Raw genomic sequence first — 21,287 nt, 5'->3', positions numbered from 1 at the left:
ATAAGAGTGTCCAACGTAATGCTAATTTGAAGAACGCGTCCGTGTTTTACATGTTGACCTTCGTTGTGTTTGCGCGCGACATCTCCGGATATTCGGGGACTCTGCACAGGCATCCGGGGTCGTGTCTTTTGGCGTGTTGTCTCGTCTTCGGCGATGGACAGCGTTTCCAAACGCCAACTGAAGCTTCACAGTCCCAATTTAGTAGGAGCAGTTACCTATCATTGGCCTCTACAGCGAACGGTAAAGACAAAGACGTCGCGTCGACCATTGCCACGTGCTAGCATCTAATCGCTTCGCTCTTCGACGCTAGGAGAACGTCGATGAGGCGAACGAGATTATAGAAACCATACGGTGCGAAAACGAAGGCGTAGAACAGTCGCACGAATATTTTCGAGCACTCCTCCCCCTTTCTGTACCATAGTTGGGTGTGTCGAGATTTTCCCGACATGAAACCAGCAATCAATAGGGTCACGGTCGACTTCGATCCTACAAGGTATTAAAAAAATTAAAATAGAGTTCACGATAAAAGATTGCAGACACGCACACTCTTTTTTTTTCACTTACTTCTTCATACTTCAGATAGGGGCGTTCACGGGGGAGCCTCACACCTGTTCTTTAGTTATGATAGTATGAAGATGCTCTGTGATAAGTACAACAAGTCGATTGACGAAGTCAAGAAACTGGTACAATCACCACACCAACTTGAGCTCCGACTCATTGTCTCCCCCTTCGTAGTGGTCGGGCCAACAGCCGCCGGCTTGTCTGAGCAAGCGAGCGTCGCACGAACTAATGAAGCACATTATGAATCAAGTCTATCATCACGCCATTCCGAACCCGGAAAAGCTCAACTCCTATGAACCGTTCTCACCAGAGGCGAGAATAGAATAGAATAGCGTAGGGGAGGGAGCGGGGGTGAAAAAAACGTCTCTTCGCACAGGTATACGGAGAAACGTCGTTTGATTTAGTCCTCCGCATTATTCAAGAAATCAAATTGACAGGCGAAGACGTCTTCATTGATTTAGGAAGCGGTATGGGAGAGGCGTGCTTCTCACGTACCGCCAAGAGTTTCGAATCGATTTTTTTCAGGCGTCGGGCAAGTTGTTCTTCAGGTGGCCGCTCTCACCGACTGCAGAAAGTGCGTTGGAATCGAGAAGGCCAACAAACCGGCAGCCTACGCTGTGGTGCGCTTGAAAATGAAAATGCATTCGTTATGAGGATAAATGAGTCAATGATACGAATAGGCAATGGACAAGGAATTCAAAAAATGGATGGGATGGTACGGGAAAACGTACGGCGAGTACGAAGTGAGTATAGGCGACGCGTTTGACACGCGAATAGACTTTTAGTGACGCACGCGTTTGCAGCTCATCCACGCCAACTTTCTCGATGATTCCATGGAGGAAAAGTTTAAATCGGCCACGTGTGTTTTTCTTGATTCTTCGTCAGGGAAAAAATGATGATTTACTTTCGCTGCAGGGTGCTGTTCTGCAATAACTTTGCCTTTGGGCCTCACGTCAATCATCAGGTATTAGTGCCGGTCCATTTTTTTGCGACGATTGTGCGCGACTTTTTTTGTCTAGCTTAAACTTCGATTTGCTCATCTTCAAGAAGGTTATATACTCTATGTTATTAGTTCAGCTGAAACTTTTTAATTTCTTCTAGGATCTCGCATAGTGTCGTCTAGAGAATTCAAGCCACTTAATTTTAGAATCACAGAGAGAAATTTGACGGGTACGAAAAACTAAAGGACTGAAGGAAAAGTAATATTTTCCTTCTCAAGACGTCGGCTGTATTATGAGCGTGTGCGAGCTCTCGCGCTTGCGTGGCTCCGTCTCGTGGACGGGCAACCCCGTCTCCTATTATTTGCACGTCATCGACAGCTCATTGGTACGCAAATAAAGTAAAATACCTAATCGTCTAGGCAATTCTTTTTTTCGTTAGCTTGCAGAATATTATCGCCTGCAAAAAGAAGGAAATCTACCTGTAGAGAGAAGATTACCCCCATGTCTCACGCACGCTTTTATGAATTTGAATTTTAGAAAGAAGACGAGGACGAGAACGCAGCAACGGCGACAGCCGATTTGTTATCGGATACTAGCGAATTTCGCAGCGGAGAGGCGACCAGTAGCCCCGGCACTAGCGGCGACAGTGACGTATTCATTGACGACATGGACGGGGAGGATTTCTTGGAGACGCCTCAGCAATCATCTGCTAATTATTCGCGCGTAATGAATGTCTTTTAATGTGAAATTTGGGTTAACGATTAGTCGTTTGTGATCGAATCACAGGAGTTATATTAGCTACTTATGATTCTAAGTTTTCTAACCCGAATTCACGGTGGCGTTTGGCCGTTGGGTTTTTTGTTTCAAAAGAGTTGTTTTCTTCTGGATCTAGTTGCACCCGTCTGCTTCGCTACCTCGCAATCAGCTTCGAGAGAAGTCGCTCATGCTTCTCAAGGCGGCACGCGCGACGCAGGCGCGCAAGAAAGGCCAAAACCTTCGAGAGGCGCTGACCGAAAGCGTCCACAGGCATTTGAGTAAGATAGAACGCGTTGACATTTTTGGAGGGGGGTATTTTATTTGCGCGTAATCGGACGCGCAAACGACGAGTAAACCTTTGGTCTATTAGTGTCGTGGGAGAGCGCCTTCGTCGATTTTGCGCTATATATGAAAACGGCGCCGTATCAAAGGGTTGTTAGCGATCAGCTGAGGGAGCAGAATGTAGGAAGAAAGTGTCGGGGTGGGGTGGGAGGGGAAAAGAATTAACAATTAAATTGCAGGATTTGAAAGAAAAGCTTCGAAAGCGACGCGACTTTCTAGCGAACGAAGTAAACAAATAAAGAATTAAATAAATATACTGCTGTTCCTAATTGTGCGCAAAAGGTGAAGAATTTGAAAAAGACGACGGTGCAAAAAGTTCTCAACGTTCTCGACAAGGTGACTTTTCTCCACGAAATTCCAATCGATTGTTACTTAATTAATGAAGCTGGGCATTGCCGAACGCACGCCTCTTGGAATCGCTCAAGTTCTACAATCGGCTTTGACCGAGCGAGACGAGTACAAGCGACGCATCGCAGACCTTCGACTCGAGGTGCTGCGACTCGAATTGAATAGACCAGGCGATTCTCCTCCTCCTCCTCCTCCTCTTCCTTCGCCTCCCTCTCGTCCTGCAAACGGGATGGCGAATGGGTCTGTCGTTTCCCTTCTTCGCACACTAGCGTCAGCGCTGAGATTAAGAGAGCAGCTGCGAGATCAATTGACTACGGTGAAGAACGACGTCGCTCAGATAGAAGATCGGCTCGAGAAGGTAATATAGTAAAGGCGTTCTCCTGATTGATTAGATATCTCATCTCGTCTACAGCGAGAGAGACCGGACGTCGTTGGAGATTCTGACGAGTTGAATTTTTCTGCTTGTAACGGTTCTGCATCTCCGGTGGAGAGGGGGATTTCTGAGAGCGACGACTTGGTTGTCGCGCCACGTGGAAGCTATTTTACGAGAGGAAGACGACGTAAGATTTTGTATATACTACTACCGTTCAAAAGGTTTTAGGTGCCCTCCGTGAAACTTGCTCACCCGTCCCGCTTAAATTTGACGACAACAGGCGCACGTCGTCATTTTTTGTCTTTGCAGGAGGATTTGGCGGTTGTGCAGCTGGTCGAGGCAAGAGGAAGCCGAAGTCGACGATTCGCGCGAAAAAGAAAGCGCACGGTAAATTTTGAAGAGAAAAAACGACTGGAATATTGTTAATATTACTGTGGTTTTCTCTCGCTATTATAGCCAATGAAGGTCAAGACACAACGTCGACTAATACTCCATTGACAGGTGAGTACCAATACATTGTAGATGTTTTATTCGTGCACTATCATCTCTTTTCTTTTCTAGTTAAAGTCACATTGAAGCCGGTCACTAACAATGTCTATCTCGCGCGGTGCGACGAAGAATTGGACGAGGGAGAAAGTGGCCCTTCCGCGTCGTCACCTCAAATTTGCGAGCAAGATCTAATTAAAGAAATTCTGACGGAGAAGAACGAACGCGAACAATCGCCAACGCCAACAACAACAAGTGCCGCCAAATACCCGTCGCTACCACCGTCGCCACCATCATCGCCGTTGATAGGAGCAAGTGAACCTAACGTCTCCTCGTCGCCGCCACCAATTACTGATCAGACGAGAAACACTTTGTTTGAAGCGGAAAACGATGTCTTGTCGGCTTCGCCACAGCCCACAAACGACCAGGAGAGAACGCAAGAGACTTTAGTTGAGGAAAAGGAACCCGATAATCTCTCGCTGACGCATAAACCGCCGTCGCCGCCACAGCCGAGAAGCGACGAAGAAAGAACTCAAGAGATTCGACAGGAGATGGATGAACTTCCGCCGCCGCCGCCAACAAGCGACGGGGAGATTTTGAGCTGGCAAAAGGAGCCGAGTTATTTTTCACTGATTGCGAAACCGCCGTCTCCTCCTCCGCCGCCACCGCCGAAAAAACGCGTCGTGTCGTTGGAGAGCTATCGGGAGCGGAAGAAAAAGCAAGCAGAAGAAAAGTCAAAAGACGAAGCGAAATCGTCATCTCAACCGACAGCAATCAATGAGACGCCGACTACCTACGATACCATGCCCCTGCCGCTGTCACCTTTATCCCGAGAACCAATTGTTGAACTGCCGTTCTTGCCTCCGCCGCCGCCGTCGCCGCCGCTTCCAGCTTCACCGCCTCCAGCTTCACCGCCTCCAGCTTCGCCTCCGCCGCCACCCCCTCCACCATCTTCACCTCCTCCGCCGCCGCAGCCGCTACCGCCAGCGCAATCGCCTAGAAATTCGACTTCTCTCTATAGTCAACAAAGCGAGAAGGATCTTTTCTTGCAGTATGAGATGCTGCTGAAGGAGATAAGTGAAGAGGAGGAGAGCCTTGTGGCTGTCGAATCGACACCGAAGAAGGAAAGTTCAGTTGCTACGAATCACAGTCCTTCTCCGTCGCCTTCGCCTTCTCCGCCACCACCGCCGCCGCCTCCCGGCTCGCCACCTCGGAGAGTCGTAGCACGGCGCCCGACATCGATTTCTGCGCACGACTCCGTTTCCCAACAGCAGTCAGCTCCTTCCGATCCCCTATCGACTGATACTGATACTACGCGGCCTGAAAAGAAAGTCGACAGCGACGTATCGGTAACGGCGACTTCGTTCAAAGATGCTACTACGGTGGAGGATGAGAAAATGTCGTCGCATGTCAATGCAGGACAGCGAGCTGAAGGAAACGCTGTCGAAGCAGCTTCTTCGCCTCTCAAAACAACGTCGCAATATGATTCCATCGTCTCTCGCCACGCTGATTCGACGGAAAACGATTGTCGCGCCGCAGCTCACCAGGATGGGGAAGACGCGTTTTATGGGCCGCCTCTTCTTCCTTCTTTGTCTCAGCCTCAGGAAAAAGACGTGTCACTTGAGAAGCCTCTTCGTGAGCCGCAGTCTTCATTGCGGCCGCCAGTATCGTCACAGGCTGAAAGCGAGGAGAAAAAGGTCGCTGCGCGGGTGTTCTTCAAGCCACGGTCTCTGCGAAGGCCATCCTTTAGGCGTTTGGCCTTTCGGTTAGACGACGACAGCGGTACCGATAAAGGCGAGGTATCGCCGAGAACGGACTCAGCACCAAAAGTAAAGAAGGAAAGTGAAAGTTTGGTACAGACAGCGCTCACCCCAAGCAGTGAGAAAGACAGTGTCAGAATCGGGGACAGAGGCGAACAAGAAAGCAGAAACAGAAGCCGAGAAAGAAGCAGAAGCACTGAAAGACACAGGAAGAAAGATAGAAGTAGAAGCAGAAGTGAAGAGAAACCATGCCGAGGTCGAGACCGAGATCAAGATCAAGATCAAGAATCTCGAGATCGAGACCGTGACCGTGACCGTGACCGTGACCGTGACCGTGACCGTGACCGTGACCGTGACCGTGACCGTGACCGTGACCGTGACCGTGACCGTGACCGTGACCGTGACCGTGACCGTGACCGTGACCGTGACCGAGACCGAGACCGAGACCGAGACCGAGACCGTGACCGAGATCGAGACCGTGACCGAGACCGTTACCGACACGACAGACATTATGACGAACGTAGACGTGACAGCGGTCGCCACTACGATGACCGAAGAAGTCACAAGAGCTGGTGGAGTCGTCCAGATGACCGGGTTCGCAGAGATGGGTACGAATCGGGAAGGAGTCGTTTTTCAACTGGTAGCTCATCAAAGCATCGTCGACGGTATGAGGATCGCGAACGCTGCGAAAAACCTTGGAGCTACAAAAAACCTTGGAGGGACTCCTCAGACCGCCGTCAGTCTGGCGATCGTCCATAGCTCGTTTCGTGTAGCGTATTTACAAAAATTAGGCGCTCAGATCATACACCAGCCCTACTGCAGTCCAAAGTTTATTATTTTTTGAGTGGCATCTCGAACTTCTATCTCAACATAGAAGTTTAAACGTTTCGAATTATCTGTGAAATTTCAGGATTATGACTTGTTAGTTAGATAGAAAGCACCAATTACATACATAGCTAAATAAAACTTAAAACAAGATGCTGTTATCTCGCGCTGTTGTTATTTTATTTAATTAATAAAAATTTGAACTAAATCTTGTTCCCTCGCGCTGAATATTATCAACCGTACGGTGTCCCGTATATCCGGGTAGGGTAAACGGTTTTTCCTTGTTTTTTCTTGAAAAGCCGTTTACCCTACCCGGACATACGGGCATCAGAGCAACCGTACAGTGTCCCGTATATGGTTTTTCCTAGAGGCCGTTTTCAACCCGGACATACGGGCATTAGAACAACCGAACGGTATCCCGTATATGGTTTTTACGTTTTTTCCTAGAGGCCGTTTTCAACCCGAACATACGGGCATCAGACAAAATATGTAGTCGTAATCACACGAGCCTCGGAAGGATAAGAATGAGTTGATGATTAGCAATTATTATCGATACTATGTAATTGTGTACGGAGGCTCATAATTCATATTTATTACTAGCCAAAAAGCCTACATAATTAGTCGTGTCAAGATCCAAACTCGTCCGTCTCCGGATCAATTCTTTTGAATTCACAACTGCCACGCCCATCAAACTGGAGCACATACTAAACGAGACAATAAACGTCAAGAAAAAAGGACCAAAGCGTTCAAACATACCTCGTGATACTTCCACAAAGACTTGCGATGCGAAACTGTGAACAGAGTGATGCCCACCTACAAAAAAGCACAGCAATCAGAACATGATCAATTAAAAACCTCTCATTTACTTCTCGGCATCTCGTGTACATAAAACCCTCAACGTCGACACTCACAGCGCTCGTGCACTCGTCTAATATAGCAAACTGAGGCTTGTGGTAAAACAGCCTCGCCATCTACATATACAACATAATATAGATTTCTTAGTATTCCCTTCATTGATTAGCTTACGGCTATTCGCTGCTTCTCTCCGCCACTCAACACGTCCATCCAGTCCTAGTCGCATGATTCAGCAGGAGATCTGATTTTTTTGTTGTGTCCTTACCTGTTCGGCGTCCCATCCATTCTCGCGTTCAAGTAAGTAGCCCAAGTGGACCTGCTGAAGATATTCGGCCAGTTTTGCGTCCAAGAGCCCCTTTTCCGACATCTGCTGTTTTGTATCGGGATAGATGAGCTGATCCCTCAACGTTCCAACAGTCATGTAAGGCCTCTGAGAAACAGAAGAAAATAGCAAAGAAAAAAAAACGAGGAAAAGCACGAATCCACTTGAGGAACGTAGAAAAGCTTCGATTTGTCCGGTTTCACCAAGCGTCCGCCAAACAACGGCCACAGCTAGACAAAAAAATACGATTGCAATCGCGGCGGTATAATACGACAATTCGCGCACCTCTCCCAAAATGCGAAAGAGCGAACTTTTTCCGCATCCATTCGGTCCACAGACGAGACAGTTCATTCCCGACCTCACTTCAAAGTCGAGATTTTTCACGAGAACGTCGCCGTTTGGCGTGACGAGAGGCACGTGATCAAATCTGCACGCAACCAATAGAAAAAAATCTTTACGTTCAACTTCGAAACGTCCCATACTTTATGACGTGATCCTGCAATATGAGAGTGCCAGAACCGGGAACCAACGGCTGACCCGGATCGTCGGTTTCATCTAGATTAAATTACATTATGCATTCATTGGCGCGGATTCGTTGCTGACTACTTTGAGTAGACTCCGTTTGACCGTGATTGTGATTGGTAACCATGGTGCGTTGGTACATTCCCCTGTTGAGATCTTGAAGGACGACCATCAGCTCGCTCACCCGAGCGGCATAGCTGCGAAAAAGAGTCCAAAATTGGCATTTTTTAAATAATAAAAAAAGTGTTCGCATTTTTTTAACTTGGAAAGAAAAGGGGGGAAACCCTTACCCGGCCAGTTTGGTCATTTCTCGTCCGGCAAGCACAACTCGTCCCGTTGCCTGTGACATTCGCACGAGTGTCCTTCCGCTGTTGTAGTAATCCTACGATGATTCAAAACCAACTCTACTTTCGTCGTCAACCTATGCGTTCGGTTCGTACCTCCAAAAGTTGAGAATGCCTTGCGTTTTCGTATTTCGGATTGGTGAGATTTAGGAAGGGTCGACTGACGATCATGTATCCGAGCGTCGTCGCCAAATCTAGATAAACGATTAACCGGCAATCTACTAACTGCAATAACGCTTGCGCCAAGTGTGCACATTTCGCCACAATGGAATCGACAATGCCAACGGACAGACGAAACTTGATGAATTTATTCAAGTGGGTCACCTAAAAAAAAGGAAACGCATTTTTTAAACAGCCACGACTCTATTACTAATATGTAGCACACACACCAGTCGATGAAATGAATTCATGATGGTGACTTTCTCCCTACTATCCCCTTGATAGAACGCCACCTCTTCACTGCAGAAACAATCAAACATTTTCATGCGCTAGTCTCTCTCCCTCCTCTACCTGTTCGTTATGAGTCGAGAATTGACGAAGCGAAAGTTGCCTTCCAGTTGCTGTTCGGCGGCTGTCAGTCGCCCGGTCGGATGTCTCAAACGAGTGAGGAACCATCCGGATAGAATCAGATAGCCAAACATCATGCCCGGCCCCTAATAGAAATGATATGAAGACTGCAGGAATAAAAAATCCGTGATTGCGAACCTGATAGCCAATGGACATGGCCAGTTGCTTGGCAAACAAGAAGATGTCCAAAATTGGCTAAAACTTTGATTACGCGATTGACACTGCAATGAACGGTCGGCTGACTTTGGTTAGATTGGAGTAGAGATCAGCAAAAGTGTTGCAAAATTTTTCAACATCCTAAAGGTTCCGGACGTATATAATTAGAAACAGATAAGACTCTTCCCTTGACGCGCTTCTATACCTGTGTTAGCAGTTGATCCGCATTTGCAATGCGATTATCAAGGTTGGCCATCTTGTAATACACAAAACCCCTTAGGTAATAATAATTAATATTAAATTTTCTGGCGTAGGGAAACGCACTTCAGGTAGATTTGATAGAGGTGGGAAGTGAGTCGAATTCGAAAACACAGCTTCAATTTGTCCAGTCCAAACTAGAGAAGAGAAAATTAAACAAGAGAACTTCCTCTTTCGTCAGACAAACCTTGAGCAGATTATTCATCAAGGCAAGCTAAAACCAAAAGTAGAAAAAAGAGACTATAACGACTATTTCGTCAAACCAAAGGCATGGCATAGATGAATTTGAAAAGGCCGGATTTGAATTCGGGAATGCTTCGTCCAATGATAGCACTGGAAAAGCATAAAAAAATGACGCAAAAAAACACAAGAAAAAAATTCGGTTGCAGCTCACCTTTCGATGGCCGTACCCGTTTGAATCATCCAGAGATCGCAGTACGTTCGAGCAACGAGCGACGCAGCGACAAAAATAAGATAACCAGACTGCAAAATAGAAAAAAAAGTTATGACGTAAGAAAAATTTTCAAGTGTGCTCGTATGAACGATGTGGGAGAGTCCAAACAATAGTCAAAGAGAAAAAAACATCAGACACGCATCTTCTCGAAATGAAAAAAAGTATGCCGTGTAAAATTGTGTCGGGCAGAGTGCGAATGTGGGCGTGGCGCGATCGCGCCCTTTCGAACCTCTTTTGTGAACAAGCCTGGTATTATGATCTTGATGATAGTCCATAAGCGTCTAAAAAAATCGTCAATGGTACAGTGCTCGTTCGTCGAAATGCTTTCCCACTTGAAGAATAGGGAATCGACGGCGGCTTTGCGTCCTTCGTCCTACGATAGAAGAAAACGAGCGCGTATTGGCGACGTTGTGCTTATTTTGCGAACCGATACCGTTTTAGCGACGACGATAGCCGATTTCGACGGCCTAGAAACGAGAACGGGGGTCGAGCATTTTTTCCAAAGTCGCTCACGGCTCACTTTCTCCGCGTTGCGCCCATGCGCTGCTTGATTACGAAGGCGGCGCCCGCAGCAAGAAGGGCGCCACACGCCGCGCCTTGCGGGTTGGCCGATACGGACGCAACAAACTTGGAGAAGACGGACATCAAAGCGGCATCGGTGTGGCGAATTCCAGTATAATCACGTGCTTAATCACTTCGCCAGGCACGCCCACATGTGATAGCAGACGAAACTTACGACCAATTCAATGAGACGAGTCAAGAAGGGAATTGATTCCAGGAACGTTTCCGAGTCGTTTTCTACTCTGAACTCCTCGTTTAGTTCGCGACAAACGACGTTGAACTCCTGTAATTTTGCAAAATTTTTTGAAAGCAAAATTGGATATAAGATTCTTAATACCAATTGAGACGACGATGACGATTTTTTGTAAGCCGTTAACAAAACAAAAGCGTCGTGACATTCAGAATCAATAACAACCTGAAATCAAAATAAAAAAAAATTGATATACAGCCTTCTCGTCTTTACTCAACTCACGAGATATTGTACGTTAGAACCGCTCTGTTTAAACTGCCTCGTATTCTCGCCAAACCTCGATAAAAGCCCCCTGCAAAAATTAATTAATTAATTAAATAATTTAAATTGGTAGTGATCTCACCTGAGAAGACGTTCGTTCCAAGTCTTGCCCATGCCCCCCAGTTGAGCCAAGCGGGGATCAAGCGTCGTCAAGTCCCTTGACGACACCATCTTGAGAAGTTCGTCAAATTCATCATAGGTCAGTCGGCACAAGCCTCCCTAAAACAACGGCTAAAAGACAAAAACTGCGACGACAGAATCGACCCACCTCGCTTAGCCCATCCAACGAATCCGATCGCTTTGGAAGAGTGCGACGGCTGCCTCCCGGATCGACTGCGCCGAAGAGCAACCGTTTCCATAGCGTATCGCGCCGCATGTGCTCCTGAGCCGATCGAACGACGTCGCGTAGTTCCGTCTCGATCGAATCGAGATGATCCTGCACAGTAGACGGCACCAAGACGGGCGACACGAAGAGAAGCGGCGTCGAACTGCCGGCAAACGGATCGCTCAGCAGGCACGATCCAAACGACGATCCGCTCACGGCCGCCGCCACTGCCGCCGCTTCCGCACTCGAAGACGACGACGAAGACCAACGACGAACAAGAGTCTGTCGCAGTCCTTTCGGCGTGTCGAGCGTGAGACGCGGAAATCGTTCTCGTTTGCTCGTAAGAACGACGAAATAGATCAGACGAAAGAGATAGCATCCGCTGCCGCCGCTGCCGTCGGTAGAGTCGCTTTTCCCGAGCGAATCCAGCGAAATGACCTGAATGTCTTCGCCCTCGGTCGGACGGGTGACCAGTAAGGAAGCGTGGTACGGATGCGTTTCGGTGCGACCGAGTTCGCGAAGCGAGCAGTCGACGTCGCGTAGAAGAACGTATTTGTCCGACTCGGCGAGCGACCACTTGGGAGCGGTCGGCGACACGGGCAACGAGAACTGATTCACGCTCGCTTCCAGCGCCGTCATATTGTACGAGATTGCGTTGGCGAGGATATAGTGAAAGAGTCGGTCTGGAATCGTGCTCAAAGGAATCTCGATGTCGATTTTTCCTGAGACGTTTCATTGAGAAGATGGTGTACAGGGTTTTTTTTCTTACCGGATACTATGCGGTTTCGCACGTAGTTCGGCGGAGAGGCGCACAGCGTTAAAAAATCGGAGAGAAAGTCCATCAGAGGGTAGCCGCTCGGAATGAGCGACGATACGCCCGGTTGGTTGCAAAGGAAATTGTACAGCTGACGAACGTGGAAGTCGTAGACGAATGAGTGAACGTGAATGAGATCTCTCATCTGACTGCACTCGTCCGTGAAGATTTTCGCCAATTGGGCGTTGACGGTAGCTTGACGTCGAATTTTGGACGCTTCCAAGGCGAAGAGTTTGACGCAGAAGTAGGCATCCTAGAGAAAAAGACGATCGAACTAACACCACAGACTCGATCTACAGACTCCAAAAAAAAAAACGCTTACTCGAAAGGAGAGTTCTATTAGGACGATTCCGCCACGAAACGATTTTTGAAGGCACTTGGTAGTCACGAGGGACGTTTGCATGTCCAAATGACCATAAAGCGGCGACGGACTCCTCGCCAGTCTCTCCCTCGAAGGCGACCTTTCAGACGTTTCTCTGAGCAAAGACGCGACGACGCTCTCTTAGTTCTCCTAAAATGAGAAAAGTCGCTCACCTTTTCGCCGCTGGCTTGACGTCGATTGCGCTGAATCCCAATTGAGTTTCCAAGTATTCGACGTAGTCGGTCATAAACGAGAAGCGAATGCAACGATGCCAATGATTCTCTTTACCGTCGACAAATCCAACGCCTGCTTGCGATTCCGGCGCAGTCGAAAACTTATCGCCAAACATGGGCGTTGGCAGCTTATAATCAAAAGTAAACGTGAGAAAGTGCTATAGCAAATTCTCTTACTTCTAGTGTTTGCCCTTCGCCGACCGATTCTCCCTGCCCGCTTGCCTTGATGAACGCCTTTCGCCAAGTGCGATCGAAAAGGAGGGGAGAGTTGCAGAAGTGAATCAAACGAGCAGAATTCTTCAGCGCCGTCAGTATGTCCACCTTGGCAGAAAAAAAGGAAAAAGAAGTTTTAAACAGTAGAGAAAGTCAAAGGGCAATCCTACAGATATCGCAGTCTTCTGCTTTGATCGAGTCAGCCACTCTTCGAAAACGTCGCGCAAATGCCTCGTAGAAATTTCAACTGAAATTCAATGAATCATCCAACGAACACCTGCTAGACATCTCTATCCAGTCTCTTACTCCTTTTCTGATACGTTTTCAATTCCTAACGCGACACGTAGAGAAATAAATACAATAAAAAAATTACGGTTTTGTGTACCGAAGCTTGCGTTCCGTGACGTTTTACTGGATCTTGCAATTGGGAGCACGGCGACGCCGACATTGGCAGCCGCGGCCACGAATCTCTCAGCAAACCCTCACATTCGTGAAGATCGCGATGACTTCGCTTCCAGTCGCCGCCGCCGCCGCCGCCGCCGCCTTTCGTCACGCTTTCGCTCCTTGATGATCGACCTCCAATCCGACCGCGAGACAGGTAGCCGCTGTGCAACGTGTGTATACCGCGACTACTGCCGCCCTGTAGTGAGAAACGCTCTTTGTACGCGAAAAACTGAAAGCGTAGAAAATATGTACTCCGCGAGTAGGAGGCGCCGTCTCTTGAACAAGCAGCTCCAAATCGCTTGACGATCTTTTCATGTAGATTGCCTACACGGAGACAGATAAATAGAAAGGGCGTTTTAGTAAATCTGTCTTACTTCTCTCGTTTCGTTGAAGTCTTCGAGACGCGAGTGGTGAAAAAGACCCATTTTCTGAGCAAACAGGGAGTCGAGAAAGCGAGTTCTCGTGTTCATCCAGAGGACGAGTCCGCCGAGGAAGCTCTCAAAGCGACTAGCGATTTCGGTGCGAACATTGTACGTCAAGCAGGAGATCTAAGAAAAACAAGATTATTAGTATGTAATGATTGAAATTCAGAAACCGACTTCGTCGTATTCAATCAGTAGAAAAACCAGCTTTTGCCGAGACACAAACGTATTTTGGTCAAGTGAGGGAAAGTCCTGCTGGTCGCCAGTAAACGGCAGGAAACGAAGTTGAAGCTTTCCTAAAACATACATGTCTCTCTTACATGTTATATAAAATTGCCAAAAATTGCGTACCGCTTGGCTCTTCGGTCTTTCCTTTGTAGATCGACTGAATGGTGAAATTCCAGTCGCTCATCTGTCTTGCCACGACGATGTAAGATTCAGTAGTAGGCGGCATTTCGGTAGCACATGATTGAGTCCTTGTCGATTCTGACGAATCGGAACGAGACCTGGACGCCTAGGAAACGCAAATATATGAGAGACGCATCGAAGTCTATTTTCGCTAAGAAATAGCAGTCCCTCCTTTTAACCAATTACCTCGCGCAAGTAAGAAGTGTACGGCACGTAGGCGACGGTTTCATCTTCTCCCGCCTCTGTCGTTCGGCTGAACGCGTTGCAGATCATTTCCGGGAAGAAACGAGCAAAGTTCACAACGATTTGCTTCACGATCGACTTGAGCGAATAGCGAGACAAGACGCGCGTCGCATAGTATTTCGCGCTCGGACACGTCGCTATTCGCTTCATCGAACTCCGACAATAACGCCAGTAGATAGGCGAAAGATTGCCCGTCTCGCCAGCGGCCGCTTTCTCAAGCAATTCGAACGCTCGCTGCTCGCGCCGAACGCGCAACTCCTCAGCGAGCCATTCGGGCATTTTCGACGGCGAACTCGCCGACTCATTGGTAGAACTCGAGCTTGGAAGCCCGCTAAGCAATTCTCGAACCTCTCTCGGCAAAGAGCTCGCTTTTGACGATGCCGATCCACCGCCGCCGCCGCCGCCACTGCCGTCTTGAAAGAGAGACGTCGGTTGAAGCGTCCTCGCTGCGCTCGATTTTTGAATTTTTTTCGGTGGCGTGTCAACAGGCTTCGACGGACTGCCCGGAATTCTTTCAAGGTAACTTGCCGCTTCGTCACTGATTCCTCTGTCGGTCTGCTGCTCCTCAATTTCTTCCTTGACAGTGAGGCCGGTCAGCGACGAAGCTCTTCGATGTGCTTTTGAGAAACGCGGTGGCGGACGCGAGCTGACTGTATCTTGCGCTTGAATCGAGTGCCGCCGAGATAGGCCTCGTCCACGAACAGAACCTGTGATACGGAAAGTATTGGACACGTTAGGTAAAAGCACTTTCGTACAGTACCTTGTTTCAGAGTTTTAAGAGTGACTATCGTCCATTCTTTTAACTCGGGATCGCTCTCTTCGTCGCTGCGAACGCCGTCGCCTCCGTCGTCACCAACGCCGACGTCTTGATCGATGCCGGTTACGGTTACTTCCGAAAACGGGGTCAACAGTACGTGCGACTCCATGAACGAATCGATGAGCGAGTCTTGAACGACTTTTTTCAAATCCGTCGCGAGTTTCTCCAAGTCGACATTGCCGCGCTTCCACGCTTGAAATATGACGTGCAGAGTGTCGTCGGCGAGCGCCGTCGCAACGCCGACGTCGCAAACGACGCACAGGTCCGATACGGAAAGATCCGCCGTCGCCGTCAGCTCGTCGCCTTCCGCGCCGCGAGCTTGGACGACGGTGAACGCGACGCAGGCGATTCCTTCGCTGCCCGTGATCGGTGCCTTGCAATAGATGAAGACCGAATCGATAGGAAACGCTTCGGCTCCCGATCGACCTTCGCCGGACTCCCACTTGCGAAACCTGCACTCGGGACGACTCGATTGGTAGTTGGGCCGATGAAGAAACGTGGAGAGATTCTGATGAAGATAATAGAAGAAGACTTGGTCGGACTTGACGATTTCCTTAGGAAGACTCCAGCGTATAGTAGATGCCGGCGGCTTATCCAAAGGCTGAATAAACTAAACGAGAAACGACGACTCCTATTAGGATACGAATCCTTTCACGTCGTTACCTGAACGTCAGCAGCGTCCAATTTACTCTTCGGATTTCTCGCCAAAGTCATTGTTATCGTCTTTAGAAGCACCGCTTCAACTCGTCTCTCCAACAACCCAAATAAATCGTGAACAATTTCTGAACCGGGTGCGGCGACGCCGCAAACGTCGACGGCGACGCTTTTCTCCACTTGACCGTCGTTCTCGTCACCAATGGCACTTTCGCTCACGTCGTCACCAATTCCGTCGAACTCTCCGAGGCTGTAAAGACCGGAAATAGTGGAGGTTCGAGAACTAGTCGGTTCGTAAGAAACGGGGGTGCGTCGCGACGAACATCCAATTCGACCCGTCACGCAAAGCGACTCGGAAAGTCTACATTGAAAGCAAATCCCGATTAATCGATTCATTTAATCTCTTTCTCTCCTCTTCGCGCATCTAACCGGATGTAAAAGACGTTCTCGTTGCCGCTTCTTTCCTGATAGACGTACATGTCCTTTCGGTTGGAGACGCCGAACGGAGAGAGCACGGATCGAACTGCCTGCAAACCTGTGGCCAAAATGATAACGCCTAACGATAGACTTGCTCTTTTTGATAGTATACCTAAGGAAGTGGAAAGTCCAGGACCAGAGCAGAGTCGCCAATGAAGGGGTATGTGACCGCGCCACTGGACGTCACACGAAAAGGAACCGGGATCGAGATTTCGAGAGCTGCGAACTCCGAGCGTCACTGAAATTTCGAATAAAAAATCGCTACCTTTGAACTTTCGTCGCGCTTTTTTTTACCCGGTTGTCCGAAAGAGAGTGGAGGGGACGACGTAAAGACGACGTTCTCCTGAGCCCACACGTCCTCGTTGCTCTCGGCGACGAGAAGTGGATCGCATTTGCGGTGCTTTAACAAGTCGAAGAGCAGCAACGTCTGATTGGCGCGTTTGCACGACAAGCGAATCTGTTCGACGACGCTACCGCGTAGTTTTGCATACTGCTCCTTTCGAGCGTCATCCAAACCAACGTACTCCGAATATCTAAATAAAAAAATAGATATTATTCAAAGATTGCCTCGTGCGTTTTTCTCGCCTCGTGTGGAAATAGACGTCAACTTGCGCATCGGATGTGATCATAATCAGCCAAAAGTCGGTGCACGGAGCGGTGACGTGTCCCTCTTCCTGCGCGACGGCGAAATCCTCGCTTACGTCCAAAGTCGAATCGATCTTCAACTCGACTCCGTGACTTCCGATGCTCGTTTGACTCACTTGGCTCGCGTAGACCGTCGGCGCTCCGCCTCCCACCTAGACGATGAAAAGAGCCAAAATTCTATGTAGAACTCCAGGTGTAATCAATCGTTCCCTCTGTATTATTTATTTATTTATTTTTAATTTATTTACCCGCATATCGTCAATGCTGCTCTCCAGCGACGCCATCTCAGAAACTAAGCCCAGTCCACTTCCCAGACGACTGTCGGTGCTGCGTGTTCGCCGATGGCCGCGTTCTCGACCCAACTCGTCCAGGCTGAACGAGCTCGATTTGCCCATCCATCGTTTGGCTAAGCGCTCCTCGCTGAGGTAATAGTAGTTCTGCACTCTGTTCAATTGGTAGCCGGCTATGGACATCGCTTCGAACTCCTGCACGAAATAGTCGCGACTCTGATCGACGCCGTGTATGAAAACAAGCGGAATTTTTATGTGAAAGCACGACGGAAACGCTTCGGATGCCACGTGTTCGACGACGGACCGAAGCGTGGAGAAATGCACGGGTACGACGAGACGCGACGCAGACACGATTTCGTCTCTCATGAGCCAATTAATCTTAGAAGAGGTCGCGCGTACTGTTGGTTGCGCGTAAGAATTGATCTATAGTACGTACCTTCTGCTCTAATTCTTCCATTGCTTCCTTTTGTAGCGGCGTCAAATTGCCGAGAGGGTCTAATACCTTTTCGTCGATGTCGTCACTAAAAGAATTAAATAACGCATGTTTACGCAGTCCAAGATATCCCTTTTCTATTACTCAAAAACGCTCGGCGAAAGGATGGCCGTCGTCTCTTTCGCCTCGTCCTTCTGCGACAATGTCGGCGACATGACGAGAGAATCGGAGAAAAGACGAGAACGAGACGGCCAGGAAAAGGGCTCCTAAGTGCACGTAGATGTAATGCAAAATAACGCGAGTACAATATTACCTGAGGAGGAGGCGTATACATCGTGACTTCTAGAGAGACGCTTAGCTCGACGGAGCCCAAGTCGGGCTTTGGTTTGTCTGAATCTCCTTCCCAATCGAGCCATTCCTCCAAGTTTTCTGCACATAAAAAATTAGAAAAATGACAAAAGGCGAGCTCTTCTTCCCGTACCGATGCAAGTCGGAATGCTAGTCAAGGGAACGGTAACGAAAACTTCGCCGGTTTTCTTCACTTTGACGGCGCACGCCAAACTGATAAACAGAGGCGGATCGTCGTCGTTCTCCAACCCAAAATCGTCATCCGTTTCGGACGAAACGCCACTCCAATTGAACGCAATCCTATTGGCGCTCACCTCTTCCTTGGTAACCTCATTGGGAGATACTTCCTCGAAGCTACCGCTACCGTCACTCGTACTCGTTAGATCAGTATCGACGAACTCCACCCCAGCGCTGCGACTGTCGCTATCGTCATTGTCGTCGCCGTCGTCGCTGTCCTTGTCATTGGCAGTCCGCGTTGCCGCGTCGCCGTCGCTAGTGCCGTACAAGCTACTCGCTGAAATCGATTTTCTTCGAGAAACGAAGTAAAAGAGTTCGCTATTAGTCGGAACGAGACGAAAGAAATTGTTCAAAATAGTGGCGAATTCCGTTCGTATATCTTCGCCGTACGCTCGGCATATCGAACCGCTTGCGTCCGTCTCGCAGCTATCGGACGACTCCTTCGACAACAGTCGCGACGGCAACGCCGACGACGACGACTTCGCCGGACGATAGTGCGAGCACACGGCGGCAACGAATTCAGTCAAATCGAATCGCATGAGCGACTCGTCGCACAGATCGAAATCGATGACGGCGTCGATGCAGTCGTCGTCGAGAAAATCGCCGACTTGAAGACAAGCGAAGACGGACTCGACGAACGACGAGTTGTACGCTTCGGCGATCGTCCTCGCAAACGCCGTCGTTTGAATCAAAAGATGTCGAGTCGCCGACGCCGAATAGAGCGGTAGCCGCTGCTTCCGCAGACGATAATCGACGTAGACGTCGTCCGTCGTCGTCGTCGTCGTCGTCGTCGTCGTCGTCGCTCCTGTTTGCGTTCTCTCGTCGCCGTCCGACTGAAGAAAAAGCGACGAATGAACGCACTCGTACAGATAAATCGGTATCGCCGGTTTTCGTTCGTCGCCGTCCACCGTCGCGCGGGGAGGAGGAGACGTCGGTATGAGAACGACGTAGAGCAGCGTTTCGCCAAATCGTTTCAAAAAGCAACGCCAGTTCGGTTCTTCCGCTGACGGCCACTCCAATTTCGTCGACTCGTTGCCGTGCCGACGACGGGATTCGATTTGAATCGCAATCGTTCCGCTCGACGACGGATCGAGAACGATGTCCTTTTCGCAAAGCGTCGCCAGCTTGTCGACGATAAATTCGCAAAGACGACGATTGACGCTCGCCGAATTGAAACCGGAAAAGAGCAACCGGACTTGACGGCAACGAAGCAAGAGTGCGGCTAGGTCGAATAGAAACGGAACCGTTTCGACGCTGCGCGACGATGACAACGGCGGCGAGGAGTGGATCAAGCGAGGAATGCGCTGCAACGACGCAGGAAGACAGCACATGAGACGCAGTTGCTCGTACGTGCAAAGCGACGACACGAGATCGGCAGCCGACCCGTGTATCTATAATACCGACCCGTGATTATTCATCGCGCGCGTTTTTTCCTCGTTTTCTCGCCTTGCTGAGGATTTCCTCGTAGTTGAGACCTCGTATCGGTAGGGCGTCGTCGAGGTTACCGCCGTCGACGCACAGGCCGCTCTGCGGCTCGATCCACGCTTCGGTGACGATGTGCGGTTCTCTCGTCGGGCCGTCGTCGGCGTCGAGCGGCTCAGGACCGTCGGACGAGTAGCTAACCGGCGGAAAGAGAACGTACTGGACGATGCACGGCTTCGGCTCGGCAGCATCGTCGTCGTTGCTCTCCTGAAAACGGGATCGTTCAGTTAATCAAAGTCGCATCGTACGTACCTTCATAAAAATTTCTGCCGTTAGAGAAACCATTCCTAAACTTCCGTACGCAACGCGAAATCCTTCGCGTAGCCTTAATCTATCCAGAAACGTTATACGAATACTGATAAGAAGAACTCTTTGCCTCAAAAATGCCGACAGCAAGTTTCCCACGGATGCCGTGGGGAGCCAATTCGTCTCGCCTTTGGGATGAAGACGCCATATCCATCGTTTGTAGTGCAAATAATTTAATAAACAGTAAAGATTTCCACTGCCGCCGCCACCGCTGTTCGTGTGACCGGCTCTTCCTTCCTTAGACGTAACCTTTTCATGCCTAAGAGCAAAGACTTTTCAACTGACTATTGTAGATACCTTCTCGTTTTCTTACCGGACTAGGATCCTTTCAGGATTCTTCTCCAGTACCGTGACATGACTTCTCCCTTTCGTCGACAGCACTTTGAGATGTTTCGTCCGTTTGGCGCCACTGCGAAGTCTGGGCTCGTGCGGCTCGCACGTAAGCTGACTAAGAGACCGTCGCAAATCGTTGGTCACCTTCAAGAAAGAAGCGAACGGCAATTAATGAGACGAGCGTGTCCTCGCGGTTTTGCATCTCACCTTCGACTGAATCGACGAAGGAGTGCCGGCTAAAAAGGCCAATCGCAAGACCATAAGCGGCGTCTTTTGGATGACTCTCGCCAAGCAAAAGAACGACAACGACGATTGCGACGTTTCCGTCTCGACGGCACTAAACGAGAGAATCTAAACGACATCGAATTGTCCCAAGACGATCTCCTCCTACCCCGACAAAAAACGAATGTACGAATGATTTTCCAAGAGAACAAACGTCGCCCAGTTTTTCAAAAAGCTGCACACCAAATCGGCGACGCGACGACACTGGACCGACGAGTAACGACCGTTCGCATTGGGCACGTGAAGGTGCTTCGGCAACGGGCTACGAGAAAAAAAACGAAAACGCAACATGAAAAAACAAACGAATAAAATTTGAGATTTTACGCATCGTAGTCGAGTTGAAGTGGTATAAGATGCACGTGAAACCATTTGTGCCATATCGTGATATCGAGCGATATGATTGGCTTCCAGAAGAGAGCAAACTCTTCAGACGGATCTTTCGTCCCCTTTCTAAAAAGATTGCACACGGATACATGCGTCACACACGGTGACTGACAAAGAGCTCACTTTCCGTGTTTCCTCGTCGAAGACGACGACGAGACTCCTTGAGAAAGAACCTATAGAGAAAGTGGACATTT

The 21,287-nt window shown here is 49.0% G+C and overlaps 3 protein-coding genes across 3 annotated transcripts in view; 1 reads left to right on the top strand and 2 right to left on the bottom strand.

Moving 5' to 3' along the window:
* The first annotated feature begins 9 nt into the window (after window positions 1-9).
* Window positions 10-6,543, top strand: LOC136190729 (uncharacterized). The gene is made up of 24 exons (XM_065978973.1): window positions 10-240; window positions 311-351; window positions 422-493; window positions 620-683; window positions 736-873; window positions 938-1,028; window positions 1,087-1,181; window positions 1,242-1,304; window positions 1,365-1,420; window positions 1,477-1,525; window positions 1,581-1,611; window positions 1,663-1,731; window positions 1,781-1,887; window positions 1,942-1,983; window positions 2,040-2,225; window positions 2,395-2,536; window positions 2,629-2,720; window positions 2,780-2,827; window positions 2,883-2,936; window positions 2,986-3,306; window positions 3,361-3,508; window positions 3,631-3,708; window positions 3,778-3,822; window positions 3,883-6,543. The coding sequence occupies exons 1-24, from the start codon at window positions 154-156 to the stop codon at window positions 6,324-6,326; spliced, it is 4,563 nt and encodes a 1,520-aa protein (XP_065835045.1). The 5' UTR covers window positions 10-153; the 3' UTR covers window positions 6,327-6,543.
* Window positions 6,544-6,952: 409 nt separating this feature from the next.
* LOC136190006 (ATP-binding cassette sub-family D member 3-like) lies at window positions 6,953-10,526 on the bottom strand. Its single transcript, XM_065978080.1, has 25 exons — window positions 10,391-10,526; window positions 10,304-10,337; window positions 10,203-10,243; window positions 10,100-10,151; window positions 9,811-9,899; window positions 9,680-9,749; window positions 9,604-9,630; window positions 9,483-9,553; window positions 9,364-9,433; window positions 9,246-9,299; window positions 9,141-9,197; window positions 8,946-9,088; window positions 8,825-8,894; window positions 8,690-8,759; window positions 8,532-8,629; window positions 8,382-8,473; window positions 8,176-8,288; window positions 8,052-8,124; window positions 7,855-7,996; window positions 7,734-7,799; window positions 7,513-7,677; window positions 7,419-7,463; window positions 7,259-7,363; window positions 7,149-7,205; window positions 6,953-7,096 (listed from the first exon to the last, which is right to left on the bottom strand). The coding sequence occupies exons 1-25, from the start codon at window positions 10,513-10,515 to the stop codon at window positions 7,019-7,021; spliced, it is 2,007 nt and encodes a 668-aa protein (XP_065834152.1). The 5' UTR covers window positions 10,516-10,526; the 3' UTR covers window positions 6,953-7,018.
* Window positions 10,527-10,561: 35 nt separating this feature from the next.
* The window catches only part of LOC136190004 (KICSTOR complex protein SZT2-like), a 55,622-nt gene continuing 44,896 nt past the window's right edge, over window positions 10,562-21,287 (bottom strand). The window contains exons 18-53 of the mRNA XM_065978078.1: window positions 21,217-21,266; window positions 21,034-21,159; window positions 20,819-20,971; window positions 20,635-20,764; window positions 20,408-20,571; window positions 20,165-20,353; window positions 20,041-20,119; window positions 19,753-19,995; window positions 18,203-19,697; window positions 18,035-18,150; window positions 17,866-17,987; window positions 17,725-17,809; window positions 17,247-17,666; window positions 16,939-17,150; window positions 16,648-16,886; window positions 16,466-16,591; window positions 16,306-16,411; window positions 15,886-16,237; window positions 15,166-15,832; window positions 14,349-15,112; window positions 14,106-14,268; window positions 13,932-14,050; window positions 13,707-13,880; window positions 13,585-13,656; window positions 13,274-13,528; window positions 13,195-13,219; window positions 13,059-13,135; window positions 12,853-12,996; window positions 12,616-12,803; window positions 12,404-12,557; window positions 12,037-12,334; window positions 11,211-11,989; window positions 11,025-11,161; window positions 10,904-10,973; window positions 10,769-10,846; window positions 10,562-10,714 (exon numbers count right to left, since the gene is read on the bottom strand). Coding sequence (XP_065834150.1) covers window positions 10,562-10,714; window positions 10,769-10,846; window positions 10,904-10,973; window positions 11,025-11,161; window positions 11,211-11,989; window positions 12,037-12,334; window positions 12,404-12,557; window positions 12,616-12,803; window positions 12,853-12,996; window positions 13,059-13,135; window positions 13,195-13,219; window positions 13,274-13,528; window positions 13,585-13,656; window positions 13,707-13,880; window positions 13,932-14,050; window positions 14,106-14,268; window positions 14,349-15,112; window positions 15,166-15,832; window positions 15,886-16,237; window positions 16,306-16,411; window positions 16,466-16,591; window positions 16,648-16,886; window positions 16,939-17,150; window positions 17,247-17,666; window positions 17,725-17,809; window positions 17,866-17,987; window positions 18,035-18,150; window positions 18,203-19,697; window positions 19,753-19,995; window positions 20,041-20,119; window positions 20,165-20,353; window positions 20,408-20,571; window positions 20,635-20,764; window positions 20,819-20,971; window positions 21,034-21,159; window positions 21,217-21,266 — 8,724 coding nt within the window. The remainder of the gene's footprint in view (window positions 10,715-10,768; window positions 10,847-10,903; window positions 10,974-11,024; window positions 11,162-11,210; window positions 11,990-12,036; window positions 12,335-12,403; window positions 12,558-12,615; window positions 12,804-12,852; window positions 12,997-13,058; window positions 13,136-13,194; window positions 13,220-13,273; window positions 13,529-13,584; window positions 13,657-13,706; window positions 13,881-13,931; window positions 14,051-14,105; window positions 14,269-14,348; window positions 15,113-15,165; window positions 15,833-15,885; window positions 16,238-16,305; window positions 16,412-16,465; window positions 16,592-16,647; window positions 16,887-16,938; window positions 17,151-17,246; window positions 17,667-17,724; window positions 17,810-17,865; window positions 17,988-18,034; window positions 18,151-18,202; window positions 19,698-19,752; window positions 19,996-20,040; window positions 20,120-20,164; window positions 20,354-20,407; window positions 20,572-20,634; window positions 20,765-20,818; window positions 20,972-21,033; window positions 21,160-21,216; window positions 21,267-21,287) is intronic.

The sequence above is a fragment of the Oscarella lobularis genome, chromosome 8 (genome assembly GCF_947507565.1).
Source record: "Oscarella lobularis chromosome 8, ooOscLobu1.1, whole genome shotgun sequence".
NCBI lineage: Eukaryota > Metazoa > Porifera > Homoscleromorpha > Homosclerophorida > Oscarellidae > Oscarella > Oscarella lobularis.
Note: the sequence above shows the minus strand (reverse complement) of the source record. Positions and strands in the feature narration are given on the sequence as shown.

Coding starts and splice junctions, on each gene's coding strand:
- LOC136190729 (XM_065978973.1), top strand. CDS start 154: ATGGACAGCGTTTCCAAACGCCAACTGAAGCTTCACAGTCCCAATTTA. Junction 241..310: donor ATTGGCCTCTACAGCGAACG/GTAAAGACAAAG, acceptor CTTCGACGCTAG/GAGAACGTCGATGAGGCGAA. Junction 2,721..2,779: donor ATCAGCTGAGGGAGCAGAAT/GTAGGAAGAAAG, acceptor ATTAAATTGCAG/GATTTGAAAGAAAAGCTTCG.
- LOC136190006 (XM_065978080.1), bottom strand. CDS start 10,515: ATGTCCGTCTTCTCCAAGTTTGTTGCGTCCGTATCGGCCAACCCGCAA. Junction 9,554..9,603: donor TGATGAATAATCTGCTCAAG/GTTTGTCTGACG, acceptor TCTCTTCTCTAG/TTTGGACTGGACAAATTGAA. Junction 7,997..8,051: donor TTGCAGGATCACGTCATAAA/GTATGGGACGTT, acceptor GGTTGCGTGCAG/ATTTGATCACGTGCCTCTCG.